The 22,225-nt window shown below is 52.9% G+C and overlaps 1 protein-coding gene across 10 annotated transcripts in view; it reads left to right on the top strand.

Annotated features, from left to right (window-relative positions):
• Positions 1-22,225, top strand: part of CHCHD6 (coiled-coil-helix-coiled-coil-helix domain containing 6) — a 100,663-nt gene that overhangs the window by 50,653 nt on the left and 27,785 nt on the right. For 2 of the 10 annotated variants that reach the window (XM_043886564.1, XM_043886559.1), the window contains exon 1: positions 7,020-7,179. The exons of 6 other annotated variants lie outside the window; for them this stretch is intronic. In XM_043886564.1, the coding sequence (XP_043742499.1) occupies positions 7,101-7,179 (79 nt within the window). In that variant the 5' untranslated portion in view covers positions 7,020-7,100. Of the gene's footprint in view, positions 1-7,015; positions 7,180-22,225 lie in introns of those variants that run through there. 2 more of the 10 variants (XM_043886561.1, XM_043886557.1) reach the window with 2 other exon arrangements.

The raw sequence follows: 22,225 nt of genomic DNA, 5'->3' as shown, positions 1-22,225 counted from the left end.
TCCCAGGAGCACGCCTGAGGAGACAGGCAGGAAGGCCCGATGTGCACTGACGTCTGCCCTGGGCGGGCCTGGCCCCCTTGGGACGCCGCTGTGCACGGCCTGTGGGCTTTGCTGACCCTGCGTGCCTAAGGCCGCGTCCCTCACACGGGCTCCGGGGCCCGTCAGTGCTGGCACTGCGCGGCTCTGGGGGCTCCCGGGCGGGCCCGCGCCTTCTGGACCGGGAGTGTGCCAGGAAAGCTCTCAGCAGGGTGTGCGCCTCCGACAGCCCTGCCCTCAGCTCAGTCCGCATCCTGTGAGCTTGTCTTTTCCAATGAGGACCCGCGGTGGGAGCCACACGTACCTGTGGTCAGCAGCTGTCATTTCTGAGAGTCGGGGTGCAGGCTGGGGCCCCAGCAGCCGTGCAGGTCGCCAGGTCAGGCTGGGGCCTCTGTGGTACACACTGGGGTCAGAGTCACAACTGTGACCTCAGTGTTGAGGGGCTGAGTCTGGGGTTGTGGTTCGTGGAGGTGGGGACCCCACCGCACTTGGGGCTCTGCCTTCACGCGCGGCCGCCCCAGACCTGTGCTCTGACGGGATTCTAGGGATGGTCTCTCCTGTGACTTTCGCCCACCAGCGTCCTTCCTTCCTCTTGTTTATCTCTCTGTGTGTGTGTGTGATGCTTTGTTTTCTGAAGTCACTTTTCACTCACTGCTTTATGCAGAATCGGCTGCATTCCCCGTGTCATACAGCACATCCTTGAGCTCATCTTACACCCAGTAGTTTGCACCTTCCACTCTCCAGCCTATACTGGCCCTTCCCCCCACCAGTTACCATTGGTTCCTTCTCTGTATCTGTGAATCTCCTTTTTTGTTTTATTCACTAGTTTGTTGTATTTTTTAGATTCTTTGTCTTTCTCTGTTTCACTTAGCACGAAGCTAAGTCCATCCATTTTGCAGGTGGTGAAATTTCATTCATGTGTATGACTGAGTTGTATTCCAGCATACATCCCACATCTTCTTTATCTGTTCCTCTGTTGATGGACACTTAGGTTGCTTCCATACCTTGGGGATTGTGAATGCTGCTATGAACATGGGAGTGGGTGTATCTTTTCAAATTAGTGTCTTTGGTATATATATATTTTTCTACATACCCAGGAGTGGAATTGCTGGATCAGATGGAAGTTCAATTTTTCATTTTTTGAGAAAGCCTCATACTGTTTTCCACAGTGGATGCGCCCGCTTACATCCTGCCCAACAGTGTACAAGGGCTCTCTTCTCTCCACACCCTCTCCAGCATTTGTTATTGGTTCTTTTTGATGATGGCCATTCAGACAGAGGTGAGGTGATGGCTCACTGTGGTTTTGATTTGCATTTCCCTGATGATTAGCAGCATTGAGCATCTTTTCACATGCCTGTTGGCTGTTTGCATTTCCTCTTTGGAAAAATGTCTATTCAGTTCTTCTGCCCAATTTTTTAACCAGATTGTTTGTGTTTTTGCTGTTAAGTTGTATGAGCTGCTTATATATGTTGGATATTAATCCCTGTTGGTCGTATCACTGGCAGATATCTTCCCCCATGTAGTAGGTTGTCCTTTATTTTGTCATTTTGTCAATGGTTTTCTTCGCTGTGTCAAAACTTTTAAATTTAATTAGGTCCCATTTGTTATTTGTTTATTTTTACTTTTATTTCCTTTAGGAAAGAGATCTAAAACAGTACTGCTGTAATGTATGTCAGAGTGTTCTGCCTGTGTTCTCCTCTAGGAGTTTTATAGTACGTTGTCTTACATTTGGGTCTTTAATCCATTTTGAGTTTATTTTTGTATACAGTGTTAGAGAATATTGTAATTTCATTCTTTTACATGGAGCTGTCCAGTTGTCCCTGCACCAGTTACTAAAGAGACTTTCTTTTCTCCATTGTATATTCTTGCCTTCTTTGTGGTAGATTAACTGACAATGGGTTTATTTCTGAACTCTCTGTCCTGTTACATTGATCTATGTGTCTGTTTTTAGAGCAGCCTTTTTTGTTTCTTGGCTGAGCAGCATGTGGGATCTTAGTTCCCTGGCCGTGGGTAGAACCCGTGCTCCCTGCAGTGGGGTCTTCACCCCTGGACCAACAGGGGAGCCCCTGCGTATCTGTTTTTGTGCCAGTACCATAGTGTTTCCAGCACTGCAGCTTTGTAGTGTAGTCTAAAGTCATGGAGTGTGACTTCTCCAGCTCCATTCTTTTCTCTCAAGATTGTTCTGGCTGTTCAGGGTCTTTTGTGTTTTTATGCAAATTTTAAAATCATTTGTTCTAGTTCTGTGGAAAATGCCATTAGTATGTTGCTACGGATTGTGTTGAGTCTGTAGCTTGCTTTGGGTGCTATAGTCATTTTAGCAACATTCCAATCTGGAACATGGTATATATCTTCATCTGTTTGTGTTGTCTTCAGATTTATTCATTAGTGTCTTACATATTTTATTTTTTCCTCTCTGTCGACTCCTTCCCCTTAGCTTATATTTGCCCAAGATTCCCAAGAACTTTATTTTCTACCCACCTCTAGTGGTGTGGACGCTGTGCCTCCCCATCTATTGTCCTTGTGATTGTGTGTGTTTATTTTAAAAAATCTAAATTCTGAAATAATCTTAGTTCAAATAGAAGTTGGAGGAACAGTGCAGAGATCCCACACTCCTCCCGAGTGATGACACTGTCCATGCACCACAGCCTGGGGTCTCTCCTCAGCACAGTGATGTTTGGGACTGGACAGGCCCTTGTGGGGGCAGCGTCCTGGCACGGTGTGATGCTCAGCAGCACCGCTGGCCTCCACCCATTAGATCCCAGTGGCACCCCAGGTAACAAACAGAATTGTCCCCAGGTGTGACCAGGTGTGTCCAAAGCACCCCAGGTGAAAACTGCTCTGTGTTAGCTTTCTTTACTGCTCTAAGAAGCTGCTGCTCACTTCCTGACTGGAAACAGCACTGTGGCTGTGGGGTCAGAAGTCCGACGTGCTGCCAGATTCTGGGCTTGGAGTCCCAGGGCCGCGACCCCGACGCCAGCTGGAGCCTCGGTCCTTGCTGGGGTTCTGGGCAAGAGGAGGCCTCACGCTCCTCCGGCTGTTGGCGTAGTCCAGCGCCTTCCCACAAGCCCTGCCTTCTCAGGCTGGCAGCAGGCGCCCACTCCCTCTTGGGTTTGGATCTCCCCCAGCTGGTAAAAGTTCCATGCTTTTAAGGGCTCCTGTGGTGGCCCTGGGCCCGCCGGTTCGTCCAGGCCTTGGACAAGGCTGTCCCCTCCAGCCTGGGGATCAGGGTGTGGACACGGTTGATGGGCCTGCCCATCATGCCCCATCGGACAGCAGAGGTCACAGACAGGAAGATGCACTGCCGTGAAGTCTCAGCTGACCCTGACCTCCTTCGGGGCCATCAGCTCTCACACGCACTTCTTGTTTATGTCACTACTGGGTTCTGGTGTACAGGTCTGCCAAATTTTATCAGAAGTATTTATCACACACATTTTTTCACATAACCACTCCCACAGTCAAGGACACAGAGCTGTCCTGTCAACCCTGTAAACCCCCTTCTTCAGCCCTGAGGTAGGAACCGTGGGTCTCTTGTCTGTGAAGCATAATTTTCTCATTTTGAGGCTGTTGTGGGAGTGGGATTATGCGTGTGTCACCGTTGGGGCTGGCTGTTCATTCCGCTCAGTGTAACACCTCTGAGGTCCATCCGGTTGCTGGGGTGCACCCGCACGTTGGCCCGGGTGGTTGCTGACTGGTGCTCCATCGTGTGGATGTGTCAGACTGTGTGCCTGTTGGCCCGTGTGAAAGCCGGCTGAGCCGTGTCCAGTCTGACTCTGCAGATGGAGTCACAGCGTCTGTGTACACGTCCAGGGTTCTGTGCTCAGTGCAGTCCAGCCCCTCAGGCGTGTCCGACTCTCTGCGACCCCATGGACCGCAGCACGCCAGGCCTCCCTGTCCACCAACTCCTGGAGCCTACTCAAACTCATGTCCATCGAGTCGGTGATGCCATCCAGCCATCTCATCCTCTCTCATCCCCTTCTCCTCCTGCCATCAGTCTTTCCCAGCATCAGGGTCTTTTCAAATGAGTCAGCTCTTTGCATGAGGTGGCCAAAGTACTGGAGTTTCAGCTTCAGCATCAGTCCTTCCAATTAACACCCAGGACTGATCTCCTTTAGGATGGACTGGTGGGATCTCCTTGTGGTCCAAGGGACTCTCAAGAGTCTTTTCCAACACCACAGTTCAAAAACATCAATTCTTCTACACTCAGCTTTCTTTACAGTCCAACTCTCACATCCATACATGACCACTGGAAAAACCATAGCCTTGACCAGAGAGACCTTTGTTGGCAAAGTAATGTCTCTGCTTTTTAATATGCTACCTAGGTTGGTCATAACTTTCCTTCCAAGGAGTAAGCGTCTTTTAATTTCATTGCTGCAGTCATTATCTGCAGTGATTTTGGAGCCCAGAAAAATAAAGTCTGACACTGTTTCCACTGTCTCCCCATCTATTTCCCATGAGGTGATGGGACTGGATGCCATGATCTTAGTTTTCTGAATGTTAAGCTTTAAGCCAACTTTTTCACTCTCCTCTTTCACTTTCATCAAGAGGCTCTTTAGTTCTTCTTCACTTTCTGACATAAGGGTGGTGTCATCTGCATATCTGAGGTTATTGATATTTCTCCTGGCAATCTTGATTCCAGCTTGTGCTTCTTCCAGCCCAGCGTTTCTCATGATGTACTCTGCATACAAGTTAAATAAGCAGGGTGACAATATACAGCCTTGACGTACTCCTTTTCCTATATGGAACCAGTCTGTTGTTCCATGTCCAGTTGTAACTGTTACTTCCTGACCTGCATACAGGTTTCTCAAGAGGCAGGTCAGGTGGTCTGGCATGCCCATCTCTTTCAGAATTTCCCACAGTTTATTGTGGTCCACACAGTCGAAGGCTTTGGCATAGTCAATAAAGCAGAAATAGGTGTTTTTCTGGAACTCTCTTGCTTTTTCGATGATCCAGTGGATGTTGGCAATTTGATCTCCGGTTCCTCTGCCTTTTCTAAAACCAGCTGGAACATCTGGAAGTTCACAGTTCATGTATTACTGAAGTCTGGCTTGGAGAATTTTAAGCATCACTTTACTAGCGTGTGAGATGAGTGCAATTGTGCGGTAGTTTGATCATTTTTTAGCATTGCCTTTCTTTGGGATTGGAATGAAAACTGACCTTTTCCAGTCCTGTGGCCACTGCTGAGTTTTCCAAATTTTTTGGCATATTGAGTGCAGCACTTTCACAGCATCGTCTTTCAGGATTTGAAATAGCTCAACTGGAATTCCATCACCTCCACTAGCTTTGTTCATAGTGATGCTTCCTAAGGCCCACTTGACTTCACATTCCAGGATGTCTGGCTCTAGGTGAGTGATCACACCATCGTGATTATCTGGGTCGTGGTGATCTTTTTGTACAGTTCTTCTGTGTATTCTTGCTACCTCTTCTTAATATCTTCTGCTTCTGTTAGGTCCCTACCATTTCTGTCTTTTATTGAGCCCATCTTTGCCTGAAATGTTCCCTTGGTATCTCTAATTTGCTTGAAGAGATCTGTAGTCTTTCCCATTCTATTGTTTTCCTCTATTTCTTTGCATTGATGCTGAGGAAGGCTTTCTTATCTCTCCTTGCTAGTCTTTGGAACTCTGCATTCAAATGGGAGTATCTTTCCTTTTCTCCTTTGCTTTTTGTTTCCCTTCTTTTCACAGCTATTTGTAAGGCCTCCTCAGACAGCCATTTTGCTTTTTTGCATTTCTTTTTCTTGGGGATGGTCTTGATCCCTGTCTCCTGTACAATGTCACGTAACTCCATCCATAGTTCATCAGGCACTGTGTCTATCAGATCTAGTCTCTTAAATCTATTTCTCACTTCTACTGTATAGTCATAAGGGATTTGATTTAGGTCATACCTGAATGGTCTAGTGGTTTTCTCCACTTTCTTCAATTTCAGGGTTTTGTGTACACCTGACCTTCTCCGCACAGATACGCAGGAGGGGATTGCTGCATCATCTGCTGAGTGTGTGTTTAACACTGTAAGATGTGGTTAGGCTGCTTTCCCAGGTGGCTGTAGCATCTTACGTTCCTGATGGCCATGTATGGGTGATCCTGTCGCCGTATATTCCTCCTGTGCCCGACACTAGCAGTGTTTAAAAGAATAGAATGTCAGTAAATGAGACGTTGGCTGCTCTGGTTGATGCGCATGGGGCTCGCGGTCTGCATGTGCCCTAGTCACTGACGACGCTGGTATTTCCTCACATGCTCCTTAGCATCTGTAGATACTCTTTGGCAAGGGGTCCGTTCAAGTCTTTTGTCTGTTTCCTAATTGGATGGTTGTTTTTTTCACTGTTCAGTTTACAGAGGCCTCTGCGTGTTGTCCTCTATCAGACATGTGATTTGCTAACGTTTCTCTCATCACTGTCTTTCACAACAAAGCTTTTAAACTTTGCTAAAGTCCAGCTCATGAGTTTTGTCTTTTGTGGATCGTGCTTTTGATGTCATATTTAAGAACTCTTCACCTAACCCTTGGTCATGAAGATGTTTCTCCTGTATTTTTGTTTAAAAGGTTTATGGTTTTACATTTCAATTTAGATCTGTAATCTGTTTTCAGCTCTTTTTTGCATAATGAATGAGGTTTAATTTGAGTTTCATTTCTTTGTTCTAACCCTGCTCTGTGGATTCCACAGACCAACTTGCCACAGTCTCCTGGTACCAGCATCATAGCACTTCAAGTGGGATGTGGAAGCCTTACCTCATTTATGTGTGCTTTCCCTCCCCCTTTAATGAAATTACTTACGTGCATGTTGAGAACCACCTCAGTGCTGCAGTTTTTACTCTCTAGTAATCCTTAACACCCGAGAGGAGAAGCACTCCCCTCCTGGTTCAGTGCCACCCCTTTCTTCATCCCTGACGCCCCAGCCTTCGCTCAGCGTCCCCTCCCTGCCTTCCCCACTCCCTTCCCCTCGTCTCTTTCTTTCAACAGTACTTCCTTCCTTGAGACAAACTCCCTCAGACGGAGCGGGTGTGCAGGGACAGGTTCTTCTCTGTCCCCTTCACTGGTCAGGCCTGCTTCTCCTTCACTAAGAAGGTCCTTTGATGCCGGCTTCAGGGTTCGTGGCTTCTCTTCTCTCAGCATCTGGGAGACGTGCCACTTCTTCCTGCCCCACGGTCTCTGGTGAGAAGCCCACTGTCGCTTCATTTATTCTCCTGTAGGTAGCATACTGTTTATCTGTGGCTACTTTCAAGATTTTTCTGTGTCTTTAGTCTTCAAAAACTTGGTTGTGATTTGTCTGGGAGTGGATTTCTTCAGGTTCACCCGGTTTCACATTGATTCATTTTCTTGAGTCTGTAGGGTTTTTCCCACCAACTTTGCCAAGTTTTAAATCATTATTTCTGCAAATATTTCTTTCTGAGTCACACATTTTCTTCTTTTTTTCTGGGACTGTATTTTTGAGTGTGTGTTTTTTTCCCCAATTTTCATTCTAAACCATTCTTTTTAAAGTTACAGTTTTAAAATTTTCTCATATAAAGTTTATAACATCCAAACTTTTTCTGAAAGAATAACTTGATGAAGTAATTCCAGCAAAAGTGGTAATAAACCTGATAAAATATAAATGGGCATTAAAATATTAGTGATTCTGTAATAGGCAATGTAAACTTATATAAAACTTGTATACACACACATACATGCACACACATATACATGTGTGTCACCACTTTTCTGCCTTCTGGTGTCACCAGTGAGATCTGACGGCTCGTAATCCGTCCTGCTCTTGTACTTTCCACAGCAGACTTGCTTTAAGCTGGTTGTACTCCCGGTTGGTTTCCCGACTGTAATGTCCTGGAAGAGGGGGTGTCCTGTTCACCTTGGTAAGCCTAGTCTCTGTTGCAGTGCTTGGTCAATTAGACATCAGCAAGTGTTTGTCCCATTGGGTTAAAATGTGGAAAACAGACGCGTCAGGAGAGACGCTTCAGCTGATGTGTTGGGTCCTCTGGTCCTACAGTTTTCCAGCTGGAGGTACTCCAGTCTTGTTTGGCTCCACAGAGGTGTGTCCCTCCTGGGGGCTGAGGGCCAGCCCCCACAGAGGCCATGGCTGTGCGTCCCACCTTCCTGGAGTGCACGGTCTGGCGGGCCGTGCACGGGGGTTCCTGCGGCCCAGGAGGACCTCGGAGGGAGCCCGGGTGTGTGGCATCCGAGGCATGTCCCGTCTCACAGGATTGAAGTCTGAGGCAGGAAGGCTTGTGATGCACTTGATGTGTTTCGTGGGACTCAGTCAGTGTCCATTTTTTCTCCTTTTCATTTCAACTTGTATTTCAGGAGCTGGAGAATTTCTCTCTGGCTGATTCAAGTATTGGGCACTTCAGAGTTGCTCGTCTCGTCAGATTTTTCCAGGGCGGTCGAGCACAGAGGTGGACGGGAGCGGCATGTCCCAGCAGGTGTGGGGGGTTAGTTCTGGCTTGGTTGGGGTGAGGCCTGTGCTTTTCTGGCAGAGGTGGGCTTCTCTGGTTGGCGTCACCCCTTCTGGCAGGTGGAAGAGTTTGGTTCCCTGAGTGGTGAGTGGCCCACAGGTGGGAGGCCCCCGGGCCCACGGCTCTGGGGCGGCAGATGAGGGGCGACTGGCCTCAGCGCCTGCTGTCCTGGGGCCTGGTGGGACCTGGTGCCCGCTCAGGGCCCATGAGCCCCCTCACCAGCTGGACCCGTGAGCAAAAGCCAGGGGTGCAGGGTGCGTGGGAAGCAGTCTTGCTGTTTTCTCTTTGCAGTCTGCTACCTTGGGGGTTTGCCAGATAGATTTTCCTCAGTTCGTTGTTTTTTTTTTTTTAATGAAAAGCTTTCCTGGCAGCTGTCGGAATGCCATGTTCAGGGCACTGAGAGTTACCAAAGACGGCCCAGGTCTCCGTCCTGTCAGCGGTCTGTAGTCTCACATCTGTGCCCCTGTGGGTGAGGCAAGGCCGCTCCCCAGGCTGGGGCTCCATGGGCCCCAGTGACTGTGCCTCTTCCCTGCTGGGTCCGGGTCAGCACCACCTGGAGGCTGGGCCGTGCTGAGGCCACTCAGCCAGGCTCAGGCCCGTCCCTGGGCCATTCTCCCTGCCCCGGGCCTCCCCCACTGGCAGACAGCCTAGGGGCCTGGCGCAGGGTCGGAGTGGCTGGACCTGAGGGAGTGGCGGCCGAGGGCAGGGTCCCCATGTGTGGCCCCGGGCGGCCCGGTGCAGGGGCCTTCTCCCCTCTGCTCACGTGCATCGCGAGGCCCTCTGTCCGGGGGGGTCGGGGATGAGCTGCCCTCCTGCTCTGCGGACAGGCGCCCTGGAGCTTGACGCTAGCCCCCCTCCTGCTCCGGGCTCTGCTGAGGGAGCGTGTTCCCAGAGACCCACTGGTCTCGCAGAGTGACCGGTGCCTCGACCCCGCAGCCTGACCCTCATCACGTTCCTCAGCTGCGCCGGCTGCGCCTCTACCCCGCGTGTGTTTTCTAAGAGGAAATAAATGGAGGCACAGGAAGCGGTAGCCTGTCTATGCGGCCGGTGAGTTCAGAGACCAGTCACCATGGCAACCTGGTGGCCTTCACACCTCCGCGGTTAGGAGGACGGCCTCTCCCGCCGCCCACGTGACAGCTCGGCTGTGGCTGCCTGAGCCTGGGCCGCAGCCTGGACGGCACCCTGCCTCCCTGGGTCTGAGCCCGCTCTCCGGGACAGCACCCTGCCCCTTGTCCCCCGGGTCTGAGCCCGCTGTCCGGGACGGCACCCCCGTCCCTTGGGTCTGAGCTCACTCTCCGGGACGGCACCCCCCGGCCCCCGGGCCTGAACCTGCTCTCTGGGACGGTGCCCCCTGGCCCCTGGGTCTGAGCTCACTCTCCGGGACGGCACCCCCCGGCCCCCGGGTCTGAACCTGCTCTCTGGGACGGTGCCCCCTGGCCCCTGGGTCTGAGCCCACTCTCTGGGACGGCACCCCCTGCCTCCCTGGGTCTGAACCTGCTCTCCGGGATGGCACCCCCTGGCCCCCGGGTCTGAGCTCACTCTCCGGGAGAGCACCCCCCCCCCGCCGCCGCCACTGGTCCCCCGGGTCTGAGCCCGATCTCCGGGACGGCGCGCCCCGGCCCCTGGGGTCTGAGCCCGCTTTCTGGGATGGCGCCTGGGTCTGAGGCCGCTCTCTGGGATGGCGCCTGGGTCTGAGGCCGCTCTCCGGGATGGCCTGGTGTCGCCCGTGGGCCTGGGGAGGCCTCAGCGCAGACCGCGCTGCTGGCCGTTGGGGCTGTGTCTGCTCCGGGGCCTCTGGGGAGGCGGGGCAGGCACACGAATGGGGTTTTAAGGTTGGGTCTGGCAGGTCAGCTTGCAGCTGCTGGTGTGGTCCAGGCAGCTCCAGCGTCTGTCCCCATATCTGTTTCCACTGGCTCTGCCCTTCCTGCAGGGCCGGCCTGTCCTCTGAGCCCCTCAGCACATCATAACGGGAGTGGGGCTGCAGGCTCTTCCCAGAGCACCTGCAGACCAGCTGGGTTCCGGGTCCTGGACTCCTGATCCCTCGTCCGAGGGCGGAGGTGGCTCTCCTGTCCCCCAGGCTCTGCACCTTGTGGGGAGGTTCCAGCTTCAGCGGGTGGCAGGGCTGGAGCGGCGCGGTCGGGAGCAGGGCACCCTCAGCTGCAGGGCCTTCCCGAGACAAGGCCACGTGGGTGGGGCTGTGACAAGTCGCCCGCCCTGTGGTTGCAGGTGGCAGCGCTGACCATGCGTCCAGTCTGTGCTCCTCAGCCCTCGCTGCTGAGTGGCCTGAAGTGACGGTGGCCGCCTCTGACCGAGGCCTCTGGGGTGTCTGCATCACAGGGGTGCCTGTGTGTGTGTGAGAGTGCCTGCCGGTGGGTGTGTGCCCGTGGCCCCAGAGCCCCACGCGGGGAGCCCCAGAGCGCAGCTCAGGCCCTTCCGTGGCCGTGCCCCCGGGGTTGCGGGCCTGGCTCCGACTCTGATTCTGGAGGGGCTCCCCGCCGAGCGGGAGGCGCCTGCCTGGTCTGCTCCTGGGCTTCCTCTGTCATGGCAGGCTGTGTGGCTCAGGGGAAGGAGCCAGCTTGGAGGCCGGCCTGGGTTCTGATTGCGGCCCTGCCCCTTGCCAGCTGTGTTGTTGGGGTGGCAGGCACCTGGGAGGCCCTGCGGTCCTGTTTCCACCAGGACCCCTTCTCTAGGGAGCAGCCCTCCCTCTGCCGGAGGCTCTTATTCTATGAGCCGGCCACCTTCTTAGCTGGCCAAGGGCTTTAAATGTGTGTACACTGTGTTCATGTAAGTGTGTGTTTTACTGCAGTCTAGAGAGGGCTGTGGGGATCCGCCCGGCCCAGGGCTCTCCCCAGCCGTGAGCACGCCTGGCTGAAGACCTGGGGTGGCTGTGCATCATGAGGGCCCCTTGGCCCCGCCTGGCGAGCGGTCCCCGCAGAGGACACGGGCACCCTCCCGCCCCGGGCCTCTCTCCCCACGCGCCGTGCTCCCCGCGCTCTCCCTGTTGCGGCAGGTGTCCTTGTCTGCAGGGACCGCTGCTCACGGCCAGGCCGTGTGTGGACACTGAGGTGTTTCCGGTTTGGGTCCCGAATGGGCGACGCGGGGACAAGTGCTCCCTGCCCGTGCTCTGTGGCTGTGAGTGCTGGTTCCTGGTGCTCTTCCCGGAGTGGGACTGCCGCCCAGTCCCTTTAAGGGCTTGCACGGATTTCCAGTCCCTCCAATAGCCTGTGAGCGCCTGGGCTCCGATCCTTACGCCCCTTTCTTTTTTTTAAGTCATATGTTTTGTTCTGGAAAGCACATATGCACCTGGCTCAGACACAGAGCGTTAACCTGGAAGTGAGTGCTGGGACCAATCAGCTGCTGGCACCGTGAGCCGACTCACCCCCTTCTCTGGTGTCAGACGCCGCTGCGGGACTCTTCTGGCGGAGAAGTGCAGTTGTGGTCTGCATTTACTGATGCTTATGGAGGTTGAGTACCTTTTCAGATGTTTATTGGCCATTTAAATAGCCTCTGCTGTGAGATGTCAGTTCAAATCTTTTACCTATTTAGAAAAAAATTGGGTTGTCTTTTCCTATCAGTTTGTAGGCGTTCTTTATACGTTTTGAATCCAGCCTTTGTTGAAGGTACACAGCATGCCTCTCCTCTCCCAGTCTGGGGCCTGCCTCCTTACTCTCGGAGTAATCTCTTTTGTTAAGTCCCATTTGTTAGATTTTTCTTCTGCATTTATTTCTTTTTGTTTTCTGTCTAGAACATCTTTGCTTATATTGGGTCATGAAGATATTTTTCATTTTTTTTTTCTTCTAGAAGCACTTAAAAAATGCCAGCTTATTATAGGTATAATTCACATAAAATTCACCCTTTTAAGGCATGCAGGTTATTGTTCTCAGCATACAGTATTCATAGAATTTTGAAGTAATCATTACTGATTCTAGAACATTTTGCACCATCCCCCCAAACCATTAACATTAGTAATAACGCCCTGTTCCCCCAACCCCCATCCCTAGAAACCATTGATCTACTTTCTGTATCTGTGGGTTTACCTGCTCCGGACATGTCATGTAGATAGACTCGTGTCATATGTGGTCTTACTCTGGCTACTTAAGCCGAACGTAATATATTCAAGGTTCACCTATATTGCGGCATGTACTGGTGTTTCACTCCTTTTTATGGCCAAGTGGTGTTCCACCGTGTGGAGAAACCGCAGTTTATTTCTCTGCTCATCAGCTGATGATATTCGGATTGTTTCCACAGCCTGGTTATCCTGGATAATGCTTATAAAAATATTCATAGGTGGGTTCTTGTTGGACACAGGTTTTTGGTGACTCTTACCTTTCTCCTCTTGGGGCTCTACCAGACTGTTCCTCAGAGAGGCTCCCTGTTTCAGCTCCTCTCCAGCGTGTGGGTCTGGCTTTGCTGTATCCTGGTCGACCCTTGTTACTGTATGAAATCTTGACTGTACCTGCTCTGGTGGGTGTGAGTGGCAGTTCCTTGTATTTCGTGTCCTTATTGGCCATTTGTCTATGTTCTTTGAGGGAAATGGCAACCCACTCCAGTACTCTTGCCTGGAAAATCCCGTGGATAGAAGAGCCTGTAGGCTACAGTCCATGGGGTTGCAAACAATCGGACACGACTGAGCGACTTCACTTTCACTTTCACTTTGAAGAAAAGTTTATTCAGATCGTTTGCCCTTTTTATATTTGAGTTGTAAGAGTTCTTTCTGTGTTCTGCATACAAGTCCCTTATGAAATAATAATTTGCAGATGTCCCCACACATTCTGTGCCTATCTTTTCACTTTCTTGGTGATGTCCTTAGAAACTAAAAGGTTTTAAATTCTGATGAAGGTCAACCAATCTGTTTTTTCCTTTGATTGCTTGTTGTTTTGGTGTCATATCTGAGGAGGATCTGTTGCCAAATTAAAAGACATGAAGATGTACCCTTATACTTTCTTCTAAGAGTATTAAAGCTCTAACTCTCAGGTTTAGGTCTTTGGCCCATTTTAGGCTCTCTGTGTGGTGTGAGGTAATCATCCCTCACAGAACGGTGAGCTGTCCAGGCTCTCTGTGTGGTGTGAGGTACTCAGTCCTCACAGATCGGTGAGCTGTCCAGGCTCTCTGTGTGGTGTGAGGTAATCATCCCTCACAGAACGGTGAGCTGTCCAGGCTCTCTGTGTGGTGTGAGGTAATCATCCCTCACAGAACGGTGAGCTGTCCAGGCTCTCTGTGTGGTGTGAGGTAATCAGTCCTCACAGAACGGTGAGCTGTCCAGGCTCTCTGTGTGGTGTGAGGTACTCAGTCCTCACAGAACGGTGAGCTGTCCAGGCTCTCTGTGTGGTGTGAGGTACTCAGTCCTCACAGATCGGTGAGCTGTCCAGGCTCTCTGTGTGGTGTGAGGTAATCAGCCCTCACAGAACGGTGAGCTGTCCAGGCTCTCTGTGTGGTGTGAGGTAATCAGTCCTCACAGAACGGTGAGCTGTTCCGTCCCAGCTCCCTTCTTTTGCTCGTGGATGTCCTATTGTGTTGGCGTCACCCTGTCCCTCTGGAGGACTGTTGACTTCTGTATCGTGTGAACTTGGCACCCTTGTTGAAATCAGCTGACTGTAAAGATAAACCTTTATTTCTGGGCTCTGAATTCCTCTCATTGGTTTATATGCCCTCATATCACCACCACACTGTCTTACCACTGAGCTTGTGGAGAGTACTGAAGTCAAGAGATGTGAATCCTCTGACTTTTTTCTTCCTCTTTTGACTCTGGGATTCCTTGAGATTCTATGTGAATTTTAGGGTGTATTTTTATGTTTCTACAGGAGAAAAAAGGCAGGTGAGATTTTGATAGGGATTCTACTGATGCTGCGTTTCAACTTTTAAAAATCTTTCTCATTAGGTCTCTAATCTAGCATGAACTAAAGTTTATAAAAGGTGCAGGTAGGGGTACTTTTGTTCGAAAGCTTGTTCTTGCCTCCTGGATTGCAGGAGGACCTCTGTCATTCAGCAGCTGACTGGGCCACGGCTGTTTCCAGACTCTGTTCCGTTCAGTCACTTTCTTTCCTTGGGTCAGTGGCGCCCTTGTTGTTGTAGCTGTTCGGTAGGTCTCACCACCTTGTACATTAGATCCAGCTTTGTTGTTTTCAAGACTGTTTGACTCTCTAGGTTCTGTGCATTTCTGTATCAATCTGAGCATCAGTTTGTCAGGTTAACATCTGTAGATGAATTTGGAGAGAGTTGCAGTCAGAACATCCTCGAGTCTTCAGTCTCTCTCCCCTCTCTTCCTCTCTCTCACCCTACCTCTGTGTCTAGGCCTTCTCAAAAACGTTTCATAGATTTCTGTGCAATAATATCAGATCTTTTTTGTTAGATTTATATTTCAAAATTACTGGGTATTTTATATTTTTGGATGCTAATGAAAATGGTATTGCTTTTCATTTCGTTTATTTTTTTAGTTTATTACTAATATATAGAAATATGATTAATTCTTGTATACTGACCTTGTATCCTGTGACTGATAAACTCACTTATTATTGTATTATTATTAGCTTCTCTGCTGTACTGTAGTTTCCTTAGGTTTTCCTACATACAGTCATGTCATCTGAGTGTCATGGCAGTTTTACTTTCTCCTTTCAAGTTCCAGGATGGGAATTATTAAAATTTTCATTTACTTTCTTGCCTTGTTGTACTGGCTGGACCTCCAGTACAATTGAGAATAAAAATGGTTACCGTCATTGTCTGGGTAGCATTCTCTTGGCTGTGGAGGTGGAGGGAAGCCCAGTGTTTCACCATCGAGTCTGGTGCAAGGGCAGGTTTCCTGGATGCTCTTTGTCACGTTTCTGGGCTGAGTTGCAGTTCTGCCGTGAGTGTGTGTGGAGTTTTGTCAGTTGCTTTTCTGAATCTGTTCATGCCCGTATGTTTTCCCCTTTATTCCATTAATGTGCTGAATCACACCTGATGGCTCTAAGGCGAGATTCCCGAGGGTCATTCGGGTGGAGCAGCCTCTGTCCTTGCTGCCTGGCTGAGCTTCTGCTCCCGCCCTGGGCCCTTCTAGGGGGTCTCTAACGTCTCGTGCACAGCGTGTCGGAGTGGCCAGTCCCTGAGGAGTAGTTCCACCGCGTGGGCTGTGGGTGCCCTGTGTCCCCGGACGCCAGAGGTTCCGGCAGCGGGTGGGACAGGCAGGGCCCTCTGCCACTCCTGGAGTTCTGCCCAGAAAGGCCTGCGGGCAGCCTCAGCCAGGCCCCGTGATTGCTCCCGTGAGCTGAGCCTCTGCCTCCGTCCCTCCCGGGACCCTCTGACCCACACACCTGGAGGCCGTGCCGGGCACTTGCTGCCCCTCACAGCCCCCGGGAGACGCATCCTCCCTGCCTTCAGCCTCTGCTCAGAGAGGCCCATCAGGGACACACCCCGGGCCTGCCTCCTCACCTCTCGGGTGAGCTGGACGTTGGCCACGGGATCCCCCTCATCTTGGCCGCCAACTTCCAGCTCCAGCAGAGATTGGCCTTCAGGGGGGCAATCCTGAATGTCCGTGTCCCTGCCTGAAACTCTCTGCTTCCCATCGCTGAGGCCCCCCCGCCCCTATGGCATCAGGCTTCCCCCGCTGCCCCTCTGTGGGGCAGATGGGCAGGGTGACTGCAGGCCTCGGGCTCCTGGAGTTGCTCTGTCCCCAGCGGTGCGCTGGTTTGTTCCCTCTGCTTCCTGGGTCCCCAGGAACAGGATGCAAGTGACCCGCACTGGCAGCCTGACCTGGTGGGGGGCTGGTGTGGGAACAGGTGACCCCAACTGCCACAGGCCAGGGAGAGGAGGACGGGCCCCACAGGGCAGGCCTGGCCGGCGCAGTCTGCGTGCTGGGACTCTGGCTTCAGGGTCATCCCTGTGGGTGGAGCAGCTCATAGACTCTGCCCTCAGGAGTGCTCCCTGGGGCCCAGGGTAGTCCCCACGTGGGGAGCCGGGGAGTGAAGGGAGGCGGCAGTGTCCACGGCTCACACGCCCACACACAGTTGGCTCTCAGCAGGGTGACAGCCCACGATCACTCCCAGGGCAGGGAGCTCCCCCGGGAGTCGGGGCGTGTGTTGCAGGTGCTGTGGCCGGATCTGCCCCCGTCAGGACAGGGTGCCTCCTGTTGGCCCGGGTTGGTGACCCCTTCTGTGGGTGGGAAGGTCTGCACTGCTCGAGATGGGTGTCAGCGTGTTTGCTCCGAGCAGCGGCAGCCTTAAGTGACCGAGGCCCAGCCTGCTGTGGCTCTCTGTCCCGGGCCCTGAGGAGCAGCGGGGGGTCGTGAGCATGGCCCCCGTGTGTGCACGGGCAGTCCCGGTGAGGGGCAAGTGGGTTAGCTCCCTGGAGACTCTTGAAAGCTGTGGCTTTATGTGGGGGCCTGAGCTGGGCTTCTGATCACGTGAGCGTGTCAGTTCAGTTCCGAGGGCGTGTGGTCGATGCCCGCCCACCAAGTGCCCTGCTGGACGGACAGGGGGACTCGGGCTCCCCGTGCGAGGCGTGGGTGTTTGCAGGGGGATCGACAGGTGAGGGAGCGCAGCGATACTCGGGAGTCGGTGCGCTGGGTGTCCAGGGGCTGATGGGGGGTCTGGTTGGCCTCAAGGGAAGGAGTGGTGGCAGCCAGTCCTGGCGTGGCCGCGATACCCGCCCTCCTGCCGGGAGCAGGGCAGCCGGGAGGCAGGCTGGCCCGGGGTCCAGGGCCTGAGCCAGGCACCCGCCACACGGGGGGACAGCACGCCCTTGCCCCCACCCTCCAGGGTGGGCGTTTCCCAGGGCCAGAGGGTCCAGGAAGGCAGCACCTCGGAGAGTCCACCCAGCTGGCCGGCCAGGCGCAGGGGAAGAGGTGCCCTGCTGGAGGAGCAGAGCCTGGAGCCCGGCCTGCCTGGGGGGGTGGCGTGCTCAGGAGTGGGGGTCCTTCGGTGCCACAGCCATCACCCGCTGGGGGCCCAGGGTTCTGAGCAGACACCCGCACACCCCGCACCTTCCCTGTCCTCAGCGGCCAGCAGAGCAGCCTCCATCCCGCACCCCTGAGGCCCCCGCCAGCGCTGGGGCCGCTGTTGCGAGTCCCCACACACTGTGGTCACGCCCGTCATGGGGCCGATGGGGCGGGGACGGCGCTGCCCAGAGCCCTTGTCTCTCTGGGGCCTCAAGACAGGCACAGGCTCGGGGTGTGACCAGGGCCCCGCCATCCGTCCAGCGTGTCCTCTCCCCTCTGAGGGCCTCTCGGCTCATGTCAGGCAGGCGGGTGATCGGGGAGCCTCCGCAGGGGCTGGGCAGGGGGGCGGGCCCCTCGCGCAGCAGCCGGCTCTGCCTGACACCTGTGTCCTCGTCCACAGCCCGGTTCTGTGCGAGGGCCCTGGCCCAGGCACGGGCTGTGTGAGCCGGTCTCTGAGCTCCGGCCGCTGCAGCCTGAGGAGCTGCGGGCGGCCCCATCCCGCCCCGCCTCCCCAGCCTGCCCATCTGCCGACACCAGGGCGGCATTGCCCTGCTGCCGCCCCGGGCAAGAGGGTGGGGTTATTCTCTGCGTTCCTTTATGAGAGGTGTGCAGCTGAAGGCCGCAGGGTCTCCCCCGTGATGCTCCGGGCTGCCCTTGTGCAGAGGCTGCTCTTGCAGCCGCTGCAGATGCCGTGTGCCTGACAAGAGGGATCAGGCTGTCCTCCTGGGCAGCAGCCTTCTGGGTCGGCTTCAATGAGCTGGGTTTAAAGCGCGAATCACTCAGATCATATCATGCTCCTGCTCAGAGCTCTGGGCTGGCTCAGATTGGCACACCTGGCCTCCCTCCACCTTCCTGCTCCCTGGGCCGAGTCCGCAGCCTGTTCCCAGGGAGGCTTCTGCCTCCCTGGTGTGGTCCTGGGGGCCGGGGAGAGTCCGTGACGGTGGCATCTCAGCTCTGTGCGTCCTTGCCGGGTGGCTCTGGGAGACTGTATCGCTCTGTGCCTCGGTTTGCTTGTCTGTTAAGTGGGTTCACTTGCCCCCTCCTCACCAGACGGTTGGGTGGATTGAAGAAGCGCTGAGCTGCTGTCCGTTGACTTTTATACAGGGCCAGTGCTTTGTGCTGCCTCAGCCCTGTTGCTGAAGAGTCACCTCTGATCCCCGTTTCTGTTGTAACTGAAGTTGTACCTTACACCCCGTGTCTGGGTGCTGCTGAGAGGCAGTGAAGGTGCAGAGTGTGGGGCTGGGGGGTCAGATGCAGGGTCGCGCAGGGGAGCCAGCCTGCAGTTCCCGGGCTGGTTCTGCTCTTACTCTGCCGGGGTGGAGCCTGTGTGCCCTGCAGGTGCCCTCCTGGCTCACTCTGTCAGTGTTTTCAGAGAGTTAGTCTCTGACTCAGAGAAGGCGTGGCATCCACTCCAGTCCTCTTGCCTGGAGAATCCCATGGACGGAGGAGCCTGGTGGGCTGCAGTCATGGGGCTGCTAAGAGTCAGACACGACTGAGCAATTTCACTGTCACTTTCACTTTCATGCACTGGAAAAGGAAGTGGCAACCCACTCCAGTGTTCTTGCCTGGAGAATCCCAGAGACGGGGGAGCCTGGAGGGCTGCCGTCTATGGGGTCGCACAGAGTCGGACACGACTGAAGCGACTCAGCAGCAGCAGCAGCAGCAGCCTCTGACTATGACTATGGGTTTGTCCACGTTCTTTGGTCTGTCAGATCTGTTTGATGTATTTTGGGTTTCTGTTATTTGGTGCATTGTTGTTGTTCAGCCACTCAGGCGTGTCTAACTCTTTGCCACCCGATGGACTGCAGCACGTCAGGCCTCCCTGTCCATTACCAACTCCCGGAGCTTACCCAAACTCATGTCCATCAAGTCAGTGATGCCGTCCAACTGTCTCATCCTCTGTCGTCCCCTTCTCCTCCTGCCTTCAGTCTTTCCCAGCATCAGGGTCTTTTCCAAGGAGTCAGTTCTTCTGACTCCAAAGTATTAGATTTTCAGCTTCAGCATCAGTCCTTCCAATGAATATTCAGGATTGATTTCCTTTAGGATTGACTGGTTTGATCTCCTTGCAGTCCAAGGGACTGTCAAGAGTCTTCACCATTCTTCGGCGCTTAGCCTTCTTTATGATCCAACTCTTACATCCATATATGACTACTGGAAAAAACGGTTAGGTGTGTACACATTTATAATTGTTTCTTTTCTTGCGTAACTGTCTCTTTTATGACTGTGAACTTGCCTTCTTTATATCATGTGTGGTAATGTCTCTTGTATTGAATTCTCCTTTATCTGGTATTAATACAGCTTCACCAGCCTCCTTATACTTAGTCTGCCCTTTGTATCCTTTTCCCATTTCTAAAAACCTTTTTGCATCATTTTTATGAATCACGTATAGCTGGAGCTCTGCCTTTGCGTGGGGGTGTGTCGTGAGCAGAATAATGGCCCACACAGATGTCTGCACCCTGACCCCCGGGCCTGTGATAATGTCCTCTCTCCTGGTGAACGGGGCTCTGCAGTGTGACTGGCTTAAGAGTATGTGACGGGGAGAGGACCCTGTATTACCCTGGGGAGCCCAGTGTCCTCATCAGGAAGGAGGGAGACAGGAGAGGCAGAGAAGGAGGCGTGATGCCATCTCAGAGGTCCGGGCACCGTGAGGCCAGGAGTCAAGAAGCAGAGGCGACCTCTGGGTGCCGGGAAAGGTGAGGAAACAGTCTTCTCCAGAGCCGCCAGGAGGAAGCAGCCCTGCTGACACCACAGTTTTAGCTGAATGAGACCCCCGAACCTTCTGCCCTCCAGAACTGTACGAGAATCAATCTGTATTGTTTTAAGCCACTGAGGTTTTGGTAAATTCTTGAAATAGCAATAGGAAGCTCACGGGGTAAGTCTGTTTGGTGTGATCCTTGGTGTGCGTGCCTTTAAACCCACCATTTGGTACTTGCTTGCTTTGTTTCATCTGCCCTTTGTTCCTCTGTTGCTACTTCCTTGTAGATTTTTTCGAGGGAGAGGGTGGAGATGAATCAGTATATTTTAGAATTTCGTTTTATCTTCTCTACTGATTTTTTATTTGTGCCTTTTTTGGTTACATTTTTAGTAGTTATTCTCAAAATTACTTTTTAAAAAAAGACTGTGACAATCTATGCTCAAAAAATGTTCAGTTACTTCAGGAATTATTTAAGAACTTCACAGAAGCGCCCTGCCTGGGATTTTTCTGAGCTTCTCAGATCTATTTGTGGCCTTTAATTAATTTTGGAAAATTCTTGGCCTTTATCTCTTCATCTTTTTGCCTGTCTTTCTCTTCTCCTACTGGGACTTCGATAAACGTGTGCTCTGTCGTTTGGTACTGCCCTGCAGATCTTGGAGGCCCTGTTTCATTCTGTTTTTCATGCTTTGTCTGTTTGTGTTCAATCTGAATAGTTTCTAATGACTCATTTCCGTGTTCATGGGTTCTTTGCTCTGTCCACAGTCTGCTAGTGAACCACGATCTCCCGCATTTCCCTTTTGTTCTGTTCTATAGTTTGGGTGGTGTCAGTGATGGTGGAGGAGGGACCTCTGAAGACCCTCTCTTCCATAAAAGCAATGAAGATGCTCAGAGCCTTTTTTTTTTTTTCAGAACTGAAAATTGACCAAAGGCTTGTAGCCATCCAGAAGGTCAGGAAAAAATGGTGAATCTCAGTAAGGACAGCGAGCCTTGTGGCATTTCAAAATGTCCTATTCCCATCCTCCTCTCCCCAGCTAAGCAGTGACCTTGAAAACCAGCACACACGTTCATGGTGAAGCCCAGCAGCCTGGGCAGAAGAGGACGGTGTGGGTGTGTTAGTCCCTCCATCGTGTCTGAGTCTTCGTGACCCCCCGGACTGTAGCCCGCTGGACTCCTGTCCATGGAATTCTCCAGGCAGGAATACTGGTGTGGGCTGCCATCCCCTTCTCCGGGCGACCTCTCCGACCCAGGGATTGAACCCGGGTCTCCTGCGTTGCAGGCGGATTCTCTGCTATCTGAGCCACTGCTGCTGCTGCTAAGGCACTTCAGTCGTGTCCGACTCTGTGCGACCCTGTCCCTGGGATTCTCCAGGCAAGAACACTGGAGTGGGCTGCCATTTCCTTCTCCAATCTGAGCCACTAGGGAAGCCCAAAACCGACTGGGAAAGGACTGGAGTCCTTCAAAGCCCCATCCCCAGAGGTCAGCATCCTTTTTCCTGCTTGGGGGTTTCCTGGAGGACCCCACTCACAAGGCTAGCCTTATTGGCTGTTACTCAGGTTGCCCAGTGGAAGCAGCCTTTCCCCTGGGGGTGTTTGCTGTGAACCATCAGAGCCCATTGTTGAACACTGTGGCTGCCTGACAGGTGGGGGAGAGTTTGGTGCAAACAGTGGGGTAACCCAAAAGCTCAGGAAGAAAAGCTAGAGAAAGGAGGGACGTAGGAGGCTCTGAAAAGTTGCTGACGTTTTCCTGGGAAGCTGGAGGCCTCCCACGCTGGGTCAGGCAGCCCTCAGGGAGACCTCAGGGCTTGCACACTCAGACACGCCACGCCAGACGGTCAGAGGCCGTGGTCAGAGACAGGGTCTTGGGCCAGCAGGGGCTGTTGGCCTCGGCGAGGGGGTGAGGGGGGTGCCTGCCTCCCCATGGGACGTCTCCACCGCTTCCCCTGTGGTGCCCACCCTTTCCTGCTGGATTCTCCGGCGTGTTAATCATAGTTATTTTAAAGTCCCTCTGCGTTAACTTCAGCATCCGGACCATTGTCGCAGCTGGCTTTGTTGAGTGTTTCCTCTTGTGGTACATCTTTATTGTTTTGTGTGTTTAAATTTTTGATTGAATGCCGAACCTTTTGCGTAAACAAATCAAAACAGTGGGCCC

The sequence above is a fragment of the Cervus elaphus genome, chromosome 24 (genome assembly GCF_910594005.1).
Source record: "Cervus elaphus chromosome 24, mCerEla1.1, whole genome shotgun sequence".
NCBI lineage: Eukaryota > Metazoa > Chordata > Mammalia > Artiodactyla > Cervidae > Cervus > Cervus elaphus.
The sequence above is the reverse complement of the archived record's forward strand: the minus strand, read 5'-3'. Positions and strand labels throughout refer to the sequence as shown.